This window comes from Mya arenaria, chromosome 8 (genome assembly GCF_026914265.1).
Source record: "Mya arenaria isolate MELC-2E11 chromosome 8, ASM2691426v1".
NCBI lineage: Eukaryota > Metazoa > Mollusca > Bivalvia > Myida > Myidae > Mya > Mya arenaria.
The window spans coordinates 70649815-70662364 of record NC_069129.1 but is presented as its reverse complement, the minus strand read 5'-3'; the positions used below and the strand labels follow the sequence as shown (position 1 = coordinate 70662364).

The 12550-nt window shown below is 36.9% G+C and overlaps 1 protein-coding gene across 1 annotated transcript; it reads right to left on the bottom strand.

Moving 5' to 3' along the window:
• Positions 1 to 4385: 4385 nt before the first annotated feature.
• LOC128244529 (protein unc-93 homolog A-like) lies at positions 4386 to 8453 on the bottom strand. Its single transcript, XM_052962528.1, has 7 exons — positions 7988 to 8453; positions 7241 to 7369; positions 6975 to 7120; positions 6459 to 6686; positions 5657 to 5792; positions 5152 to 5283; positions 4386 to 4657 (listed from the first exon to the last, which is right to left on the bottom strand). Exons 1-7 carry the CDS (start codon positions 8451 to 8453, stop codon positions 4386 to 4388), a joined length of 1509 nt encoding a protein of 502 aa, XP_052818488.1.
• Between the last annotated feature and the right edge of the window lie 4097 nt (positions 8454 to 12550).

Here is a 12550-nt window from a genome sequence, read left to right as displayed (position 1 = left end):
ATCACGAAAATTCTCTGCTAGTCTTACTTTCCTTTCCTTATAATTCTATATATCATGTGTTTGCGTTGCGGATCAGAATTTGATCAGAGGGTACATGCGAAAATCCATTAACGAGTTTTGCCTAGTTACCGGCTCCGCAACGTGCCAATGGAGAACGACGTGAGAGAAGAAAAGTTTTGGGCTACAAAGGATTTTTTTGTTTGAAAACGAGGCGGAATTTAGAGTGGTAGAGAGATTGAAAGTGGTCGATGCAAGATGATTAGGGTTTTACAAATTTTTGTTTGTCTGGACGAGTAAATAATAGATCATATATTTTTTTCTGTTGAACATTTGTCAACACAAAATAGTTGTGATGTGAATTCTAATTCTTGTTTCCGGATATCAAAACGGCCTGTGTATCCGACACATTGTTCTGGAGAAGTTTCGGCACAAACACACAGGTTGGCATTCCTGCCCATGACCTTCATTAGTTTGTTGATACACACAGGTGCACATAGGAACCACTGCTCCTGGTCCTAATGATAACTTTTGATATTAGTTACGGTAGCCGGATAGAAAGTATCATCATCAGCTGAAATATAGTCGACTAGCTTAAGAGGAGTCACAAAATAGATTGTGATAATTGTCACACGTGTATATTCTAGTTTAGCGGTATCCGTATGTATAAAGTTTTTTAAAATATATTTATTAAGGAATTAGCAGGGATAGGTGAGGAAGTGCTAGGATAAAGCTCACCCAGTAATTATAATAATTTCCTTCTTTTATTTTGTCAATTATTTAATGCCAAAATTGAAATACAATGGGTTCGAATATTTATTACTGGAGTTTCTTCGAAATGACATTGATTATATTGGCATACAATTTGGCATGTTTTTTAACAACACTTAAGTATTTTGTATTTCTTAGTGATAAGTGGAGTCTTGATATCAATAAAGGTAAAACAAAGGCAATGGTATTTCGCAAACGAGGTGGTCTGTTAAGATGACACAATAAGATTGATATTGTTGAATTTATTAAAGCAATGATATTTAAGTTAACAATAACTTTTGATTTTGCTTTATCTAATATCATAAAATATTTTAAGGCCACAACAAATTGATAATTTGATCGTTGGATATGCCAATTCATTGTTTTGTACACAAAATTTAGTGCCAAATAATGACTAAATCAAATTTTAAGTGCAAAACTTATCTTCAAATACACGAGTAACAACCATTTTAAACATGTTTTCGTGAGTTTTGTTTTAATAATAAAATGCACATCTCAGTATTCATATACTCATGAATGTCATAAACAAATAAAACAATGAATTACTTTTACTAGTATTTTAGTCGCCATTTTGAAATAGAAAACGAGGTGGAGAAATTCACCGAATACCATGAATAAGCTGTAAAAAAAGGATTGTAGCTAATTCAGTTAGTAAGTAGGCATTTTCAGTTGGAATCATAAAATATCGTAATATTAAATGGGCTTCCCATTATCCTGGTGTTGACGAAGATATTTGGAGCTGGCCTATCGTTGCCGTTTGCATGAACTTCGAAAGTGACATATTTAAATTGTTTTGAGGAAATGACTGTGTACTAAGGCAAAGTCGTTTTATGGCATCACCATTACAACCGTGGTGAGCAATATTATTATCAATCAGCGATTTAAGGCTACTGTTGTACTTTGATATAATATTATTATGACCATTAGCAAATTTTGAAAAAGTTTTCCTTAATTTATGATAACTGAAACCCTGTCTTCGAAGTTTTTCCGTCATAAGTTTACTGCGAGAGCTGAAATGTTTTACAGCTGTACATATTCTAGCGAATCTTATCAACTGTGCAATAAAAACACCATGATGGTAAACTCTAAAGAAGGGTTATTAATTATTTTAAAATTAAAATCATCACCTTTATCATAAAGACTGATATTCAATATATCTTCCCTTACTTCGATTTGCAGATCTAAATAGGATGCTTTTAAATTGGATGTATTAGATTTATTAAGTTGCAATTGTGAAGGGTATATCGATTTTATATTATCTGTAAATACTGGCAAACTATTCACTTATGATTTATGACACAATACTCTTAATTTGTCACAATTTAGAGAATAATTACGGACAGTAGAGCTTTCTCTGCCGGAAGAACTCACGTCTTTAATTTTTGAGTATAGCTACTCTGGATGCATGGTGTCTGACTACTGGCTAGTTCGTGCCATCTTACAAATCCAAATATGATTCCTGTTCAAAACTAATACATAAATTATATTAATTTCATATACTTTTTTTAACACAACGTGAACTATTATTAAGGGAAACAACTGCCTTTACAAATACCGTGTTACATATTAAAGTTGTCTTCACACATAACAATGTAATCTTACTACCATGATATCGTTAATAAATTTATTTGAACCAAATATTGTAGAGGAATTCTTATTCTATACATAAATGCTGTCACTACTTTTAAAAAACAAAAAAGCAATAATTAGCCAGTTGACAAATTAGGAATGGGGAATATCATACCATTTAAGTTTTCAAATTTGAGCCTTAAGTTAGACGAAATGGCTATCACTTCAAATGATTGCGCGTGATTACATTAACTTCACTAAACAGCTTTGTATCCGCCATTTGGATGTTGTGGCTAAGACAAAGTTTGAAAGGTCAAAATTGCACTTAAATTCAAAATTTCAGTATGCAAGTAAAATCATTCACATGTAATCGGAACTGATGAAAACATCCGACCATAGAGCACGCTGCGTGACCGGTAGCCTCGTACCGGCTTACACGGTGCCCTCGTGTCGGATTGTTTTGCATCCGTCCCGCTTACATGTGCAAGATCCTTATATTATATTTTATAGTATCACATAGGTATTTACTCGGAAAGCTTTCTGAATACGCCCTAACCAGTGCAACAAAGGGTACTTATTATTTATCTAGACCACAAAAGTAAAGACATACTTAAAAAGAAATATTTTAACTATATATAAATTATGATGCTCGGAGGAGCCACCCCTCGGATGCCGAAGTGGGTGGAGTTATTTAGCCGTAATGTATTGATTAGACTTGATGGTTTGTCGTCCTAATAACCTACACCATACAGTTGGGTTACATTTGTTATGGTGTCTGCTGCTTTGTCTTTGTGTCATTTGACTTGCTTTTGAGGAGTTTGATTTTACCTCGCAGGGTTACCATGTTTTTTACGAATTCCGGTCAACGAGCGATATATATGTTTTGTAGGAATTCTAACACAGGTTCTGTTCAACATGGTAAATGTTTATGTATTATATTAATGAATAAGGTCAGCACTTTGAAGTTAGTGGCGTAGACGTTCTTGCATGCCATATCCAGTAGTTTCCACCACATTGGCAAATGTTCATGACTGCCATGTAAGCGGTGCAGATACAAATCAGACTCCCAGGTACTCTCCGTGGCTGGATAACTCGTCAACCCTCGTTAACAACTTTCGCAAGTACAAATATAAAATATAAGTAGTTCATGAAAAAGTAGTCCGCAAAACTGTATGATGCCATCGCACGTGAGTCATATAACCCGGGGTGGGAAAGACAGAATATTCTAGGCCCAGTAAAACGCGAAAACGCATATCCGGTATGCAATAATGATTTATACTTTCAAATCTGTGTCACCATCTCAGTGGTGAACGTGAGTTGTGGTACGAAAACTACTCGGGAAGTGTCGTTTTAAGCTGATGTTTAAAGTTTTGTTTTCCTTTGGTAAATCATTATATTTAGGTTGATGGTTTATAGAAGTTCATTAAGCTTACTTATGTAGGAATATTGTGTTTTGGTTGATTAATTGGAATGTTGCTTCCGTATCGATATGGTATTTTTCTGGTCAGTTTTTTTTTGTCACTCCGGCGGTGTTGTGAACGCTCTTCTGTTTTTATATTCTTCCTCCCACCAGTTTAGTAAAAGCTTCTTTTTCAAACCTTTTGTTCAATTCGCAATAAGTATTTCTGTTTCCTAGTATTTTTCGTAAGTTTCAGGGATTTTCTGGTTCCTATATTCTTCCCAGAAGAGTTTGCTCTGTTTTATAAATGATAGGTAAAACTTGTTGAGTGCCTTCGATTTAATAAACGTACCAGGGCTTTTTTCAATCGGGCGGACTATTATCCTTTCATGTTGTTGATTTTTATTTGCAGCAAATAATAAGGTCTTTGCATAATATTGTCTCGGAAGAAACTTTGTGATTTTTTGGCGTTCCTCAGTACATACCGATATTTGCGAACCTTAAACGTTTGGTGATGTCAACAGCAACAACAACAATAACAACAACAACAACAATATAATGTCGCGTTTTGCAACTGACTTTAAGACATGGACAACTCAACGATTTATTTCTGTGCATTTTAAACACAAACGATTACATTTGATAGAAATCATATCGACACCTTTATACATTCTTCCGTTTGTTCAGAAGTAGATGTCACGCAGCATGTTCTATAAAGTTTATCAGACTTTCTATGCCTTAGCTGCAGGGTACTGATGCTGACAAATGACAGGGTGTAGAGAACCATCACGATATAGATCTTGTACTCCATACAAAGCCAGTTGCTGTAGGCGAATGAGGCGGCCCAGCCAACAGAGGACATGGCTTTGGTACTCGACAGGGCGACAGTGACGTCTTCCCGGAAGTGAACACTCACTAACACTGCAACAAAATTATTAGATTTTTTTAAATATATGATAAATTGAGATGTATGAAAGTTCGAAATAAAGGATGCTGTTCGAACTAGTAACGTATGATTAATAAACAATGGAAACTAAGGGACAAGCCCTGTAATCGAAAATAAAAATAATAAATCCTGTTTTGAGCCACAAGGTAAGGGCCCAAACGACAATGAAGTTGGACACAAACATATAAACACCACATACACACATACATCGCAAACTGACCACACACTCATCAAAAAAACTATACCTATAAATAATATGATGAGCCTTTTAACAGTCATTGAAATCTTTGTCTACTTGAGGTTTAAGCCATGTTTTGCTTCTTATGAAGTCAAACACATTTATTGAGAGAGATTACATAAGCCCGAAATTAACGAGCAATATTATACAAACACAGTGTTAATTGAAAATACACCGTTTTCAATAGTGTGTTTTTCTTAAAAATATATTGACATAGGAATAATAACTAACTTGCAATTGCAGGTTCATTCGCAGACATAGCCAGCCCGTAAAGACTAGCCAGAACTAATGCAACCGGCAAGCTGTCCCCATCAAGTTGGAATAGCCGTAAGGTTATAAGTACAGATATGAAGACAATAAAAGCTGCAAGAAAAAAACAACTTATGATGATGCAACAGCGATGACGAAGACGATGATGCTGCTGCTGATACTGCTGCTGCTGCTGCTGCTGCTTATGATAGTGCTGGTGGTGGTGGTGGTGGTGGTGGTGGCGGTGGTGGTGGTCGTGGTGGTGATAATGATGATGATGATGATGATGATGATTATTATTTTTTTTTTCTTTTTCTTATAAAACCTTATTTTGTCTGGCTTTTCCTTTTATTTAGATCAAATGTAAACAATTTTGCTGTTTTAGACAATTGATATGAATGGTTCTGCCACGAAAATGTATATAAATCGAATTTATATAATTTCTTTATACATTTCACAAAAATTCCAGTAAATAATGTGTGTTTACCTATTAAAAATATTATGTACTGGCCAGTAACTTTTGCAAGACGTCCATTGATAAACGAAAATACTGTAAGCACAACGCCGTATGTTATCACAGCTACTCCGACGTTTTCCACGCCAAATGGGCAACTCACGAATGCCTGAACAGATAAAGCATTAAGACGTAAGAGAACAAATAACTTTGTACAAGCATTATAAATTACTCTTTCTTGATAGAGTATAGTTAACATTTGAAATTATGTTCGAAAGACAATCATTAAGTAATATAAAGGCTGAAAAATTTGCAAAGTTTGTTTAATTTTTAGTTACATTACATTTGCATACGTTTTGCTTTTAAAACGCTTGTTTTTATATCTTTATTAATAGCATAGTGAATTCTGGACTACTTCTTGTTACAGTTTATCTTTTACTGTATGCTCAATATTTTTCAATTAGTTTTTATTTTATTACTTTTATTGACAACCCCTAAATTTTAGATGAGATTATTTAAAGAGAGCTAAGCTAACTATCTTTGATTTGGTATGACTTCTTTACTGTTCTCATTTTAAAGAATTGTACAGGTAGTAATTTTAATCATGATAAACAACTTTTTTATTTAAATAGTTCCAGCCGTCAGTATCTTTATTTTGTTTTGAAAAAGTGCATATTACAAACCATGAACGAGTTAAACTCATTTATAAGCAGGTAAACCTACATAAACCTGCGTAAGGACTATCGAGACAATCGGGCTTAAAGGAGACCAGAACATATAAAAAATACACGTGTGTAAGGTTCGTAATTAAGTTTTTAAAAGAAGAACATATTACCGCCGTGAAATCTGCAGCGAAGAAGCTCAGGAGTACACCGGAAGTCATAGCTGGTACAATTAACAACTTCAAGTCCCTTGACTTTACAATAAGGGCTCCGACTTTGCGGATATTTTTGCAAGCGCCGTCTCGATTATCACTTTCAGTGTTTGTATTTGTCAGAAACAATGCAATAACTATGGCCCCGAGACTTGACATTCCAACACAAAATCCTGTGTATGTGAAAATCTGACGAAAAAGAAGAAATCTTGTCACTTTAAAAAAAAACTGGTTTCATCGTATAATTGAATTCGTAGAAAATTGCTTTGGCAATTAAAAGAATGCAATACACACTACAAAGGTCCATGTACAAAGGTACAAGGTCCCTACAAAGATTGAACGAGAGGCACAAAACATACAAATATCACAAAAGACCACACATGAATTAGAACACTTAAAGAACATTAAATCAGATTTGTCCATGAGTGCTATCTACTGTATCTGCACGTTAAACAAATGAGAATGCGCAATCGGTACCTTGTGTTCTGGAGGTCGTTCAATTGCCCCGGATTTGTGCTGGTCAAATGGACAAAATTGAGCACCACAAACTTCGAAATCTGCTGTTAAGTTTCCTGACTCCTTTCGAAATACGATCGATGCAACAAGATTTCCCCATATCTGTGCTACAACACAAATCATAAGCATACATGTACATAACTATTTGTTAGCAACATTAAAATCATAGCATAAGATAAGATGAGAATAAAAATATTATTATAACCAACACAAACTGTTTTATCTACAGCTGTATAAGAAGGCGTAGAAAATCCCTGTAAACTGTCTGATCACGTGGTCCATGTTTTTCACAGTTCCATAGTCCCTGGCTAGATTAGTGAGATAACTCTGCTGGGATGGCCACAACAGAGAGGCTCCTGAAATGATAACCAACCTTCTGTCAATAAGGGCATTTTATTATACGTTTTCCAGTGGTTTATGGAGATTTATCCGTGGAATAATAATGATATTTCACTGTTTCAATCAGAGTGAAATAATTTTCTGATGTTTTCACTGTTTTGAAATTGTACCCTGCTCATACTTCTTAATCAAACGTCAGCACATACAGGGCAACGCCAAATTGAACAGCGTCATTTTCGAAATGACGTTACGGTCACATACAATTTGGTGTGCTTTTCTAGAAAAAAACAACAATTAACTGTCATTAAATATCTGTTTTAGGCACAAAATAAAAAGAAGAAAAAAATTCGTTTTAGTGTCAGATCGCATAATATATTTCGTGCAACACCTTAAGTTAATATAACTGTTAGTGCTCTCTCGGTGAAATATATAACGATCTTACACTGAAAATAATCCTCAATGTATATGAAGTATATCTTTTAATAAAAGAGCACTGTTTAATTTCAGGATTATGCAATTTCATTTTAATTATTATTTAGTGATGCATCTTTTACAGAACAGAAAATGGCATTATGTGAATATAATAAGTATACTTCGTCTAAACCTCTTTTGTTTCTCTAGATAAAGCTAGTTACCGAAACCGATAATAAACGACCCTGGTACGACTGTTGCCCACGCAGTATAGAATCCCGTCGCCATGAACACAGCATAAGTTAGGATAGAAAACACCATAATCCATTTATAACTAAACTTTGACAGTATAACAGGAGAAAGAAATAAGTTAGCCAAAATCATTACAACATAAATGAGTGATAGTCCAGTTGTCCCTAGACCGTCTTCCTTGTTAATGGAACTTTGTACGTTCGAAAAGGAGTTAAAAGCCGTGAAGTTGCAGGTGAATGCAAAACTGAGAACAACAAGATTCCTATAGGTCGTTGCCTTGGAAACCTTCTTCCTTTCTGAGGTACTGATGGTAATAGTCTCGATTTCAATTACTCCATTGTTTTGTTCTTTGAGTATCTTGTCTACTATTTCGATATCACTGTCTTCCAGCAGTTCCGCTGATTCATGAACTTTGTCATCGCTTTCTTCAGCACTCATATTTACTCCATTGAATGTTTAAACACTAAAAATCACACGAAACCCGGTATGTTTACTTTTCTTTTGATAAATTATCACATTAGCTAATTTAGAATGATAATAAAGTTCAGAGAGACGACCCATACCTGATTAAGTAAATGGTATCTGTTGATCTATATATCAACCTCGTACAGCGTTGTATTTCTCTATCTTGAGCTATTTTCTGCTTGATGAACGTTTCGAATATATTAAATATCACCTAATCTAAACATCTTAACTTTCATTTTCGTTAAATATACGGTCAATACAAAACACGACCATGAAACGATTAAGGTCATTCAACTGCTATTACTATAATTATATTATAAAGTAAGAGAGAAACACATCACCAATATTTTTAAATAGGGTGACTTACACTTATAAATTAACACATGGACTCCGTTAAATAATTAGTTTGAAAAACTCCGAAGTAAAATACTCATTTGTCATTTAACACAATAACTTATTCGACCTAATAAGTGTATCAATACTAGCAGGTCTTTTGTATAAACTTTTGGCAGAGCGATCGATGGTATAATTTGATTAGATCTGAAGTTATACAATTTATTCAAATACAATTTTGACTTCGTTTTTCCACTGAACTATAAAATATAATCTACAACACAAACAACAACAAAAACGAAAACAACAACACTGCTGCTGCTGCTACTGCTACTGCTACAACTACCATCATTACTACTACTACTACTACTACTACTACTACTACTACTACTACTACTACTACTACTACTACTACTACTACTACTACTACTACTACTACTACTACTACTACTACCTGCTACTACAACTACTAAAACTGCTACTTCAACTGCTACTGCTACTGCTACTGCTGCTGCTGCTACTGCTACTACTTCTACTATTACTACTACTACTACTACTACTACTACTTCTACTACTTCTACTACTACTACTACTACTACTACTACTACTACTACTACTACTACTACTACTACTACTACTACTACTACTACTACTACTACTACTACTACTACTACTACTACTACTACTACTACTACTACTACTACTACTATTACTACTACTACTACTACTACTACTACTACTACTTCTACTTATGGCCTGCTAGTTTTTTTTTCATTTTTGACCACTGAGCGCATTGTTGCATTGCCGCATTTTCGCATTTTAGTCTATCGGCCTATTCACCCGCTACATGTAAGAGCGCCAAGTTGTGGGGGGTGGATAATTGAGCAGGGTGGTAGCGAAAGTACGACATGACAATGGCCAAGAGGTGGTTCGAAAATCGGACACGGCAATGTGCCAATTGGCGATGTGGATTTGTGACACGACAATGGCTAAGAGACATTGTGAAAATTAGAAACGACACTGGCCAAGAGGCGGTTCTAAAATCCGAGAATGGGGAAAAGTGACACGAAAACGGCCAAAAGGCAATTCGAAATTCCGACACGACAATGGCAAAGTGTGAATGGGGAAAAGTGACACGACAATGGCCAAGAGGCAATTCGAAAATCCGGCACGACCAAGGCGATGTGAGGATGCGGACATGTGACACGTCAATGGCTAAGAGACTCTGTGAAAATGCGACACGAAAATTCACCCAAGTGGCGTAGCGAAATTCCGACACGACAATGTGTCTAGTGGCGGTGCGGAAAGGCGCCAAGATAATGGTAAAGAGGAGGTGAGAAAATATGACGCAACAATGTGCCAAGTGACGGTGCGAACATGTTACACGATAATGACAAAGTGGCGTTGCGTGAATATGACACGACATTGTGCAATATGTGAAAATCCGACACGACAATTGCCAAGTGGCGGTGAGGAACTCCGACACGACAAGGTGCCAAGTTGCGGTACGAAACTCCGACACGACAATTGCCAAGTGGCGGTGCGGAACTCCGACACGACAAGGTGCCAAGTGGCGGTACGGAACTCCGACACGACAATATGCCAAGTGGCGGTACGGAACTCCGACACGACAAGGTGCCAAGTGGCGGTACGGAACTTCGACACGACAAGGTGCCAAGTGGCGGTGCGGAACTCCGACACGACAATATGCCGAGTGGCGGTACGGAACTTCGACATGACAATATGCCGAGTGGCGGCACGGAACTTCGACACGACAATATGCCGAGTGGCGGTACGAACTTCGACACGACAATATGTTAAGTGGCGGTGCGGAACTTCGACACGACAATATGTTAAGTGGCGATGCGGAACTTCGACACGACAAAATGTTAAGTGGCGGTGCGGAACTTCGACACGACAATATATTAAGTGGCGGTGCGAAACTCCGACACGACAATATGCCCATTGGCGGTACGGAACTCCGACACGACAATATGCCAAGTGGCGGTGCGGAACTTCGACACGACCATATACCAAGTGGCGGTACGGAACTCCGACACGATAATAGGCCGAGTGGCGGTACGGAACTCAGACACGACAATATACCAAGTGGCGGTGCGGAAATCCGAAACGAACATGAGACATGTTGCGGTACGGAACTCTGACACGACAATATGCCAAGTGGCGGTACGGAACTCCGACACGACAATATGCCGAGTGGCGGTACGGAACTCCGACATAAACATGAGCCAAGTTGCGGTACGGAACTCCGACACAACAATATGCCGATTGGCGGTACGGAACTTCGACACGACAATATGAGGAGTCGCGGTATGGAACTCCGACATGACAATATACCGAGTGGCGGTACGGAACTCCGTCACCATAATATGCCTAGTGGCGGTACGGAACTTCGACACGACAATATGCCGAGTGGCGGTTTGGAACTCCGACATGACAATATGTCAAGTGGCGGTGCGGAACTTCGACACGACAATATGCCAAGTGACGGTGCAAAAATCCGACACGACAAGGTGCCAAGAGGCGGTGCAAAAATCCCGCACGACAATATGCCAAGAGGCGGTGCAAAAATCTGACACGACAATGTGCCAAGAGGCGGTGCAAAAATCCGACACGACAGGGTGCCAAGAGGCGGTGCAAAAATCCTGCACGACAAAGGCCAAGAGGCGGTGCGAAAATCCGACACGACAATGTGCCAAGAGGCGGTGCGAAAATCCGACATGACATTATGCCATGCCGCAGCTTTAAACATTAGTTTATTACCGTAGATAAAAATCATATTTACAACGGAGACATTTATCAATTGGAACAAGTTTTTTCTCTAACTAGAAATGTATTTCCGTTCACTATATCCATTCCTTAAATGCCAGAATCCGTTTTATTTAAAAGACAATTATTCTGTAGACAATAGTTGCGATATTTTTGTTCTCGGAAGGGGAAAAAAGGAGTTTTTTTTATAAACATATACACTGCTGATAAACTGATGTTTCTATATGAACCGTCGAAATCAAACCGATAAAATGGTTTCATTCGAACGTTATAATTGAATCTTATTAAGTATGAACACTTATAACAGACAATGGTAAACGTTCTCATTAATTCAAATAAAACCACACATGTGCCATATAGAGACGTTACATTATCGCAGATTTACTGATGTGTTTGCCATCTTTGTTACTCTATAATTTACTTAACGCGTTAGTTGTAGTTATGATAATTTTAACGCTATGGGACGATACCTAAGAACTCGGGTACAGATAACAACGTTGTTAACGGCATCGTTGCTAACTTTTTAAATGTGAACTATTTTTAGGTTTGCTCATATGTTCAAATCAAACAAGTAGTGCTGATCTACATTGCAGATCACATATAAACTCCCATTCCACTATAAAATATAGTAGTGAAGATTGTACAGTTAGCAATCGGCCATGTATGTCTTAAAGAGATTTTGAGGAATTTCTTTGACGAATTTACTTAGTAAATACAGCCTCTTTTTTGTATTGTTTCGATGGTTTGTTATATGTTTACATGCAGCTTGGAATTCGTTCTTTTAAAGCAATTTATTAGATGTATTATCAAAACGAGTCTTAATATGTCACAGTCGTAGCAATTAAATACTGTCGATCATTTATTATGCACCAAGTACATGAATGCAGTATACACCTGAATCGATGATATAAATAATTTCAGTGCAACGTTGCAGATGATATGTATTC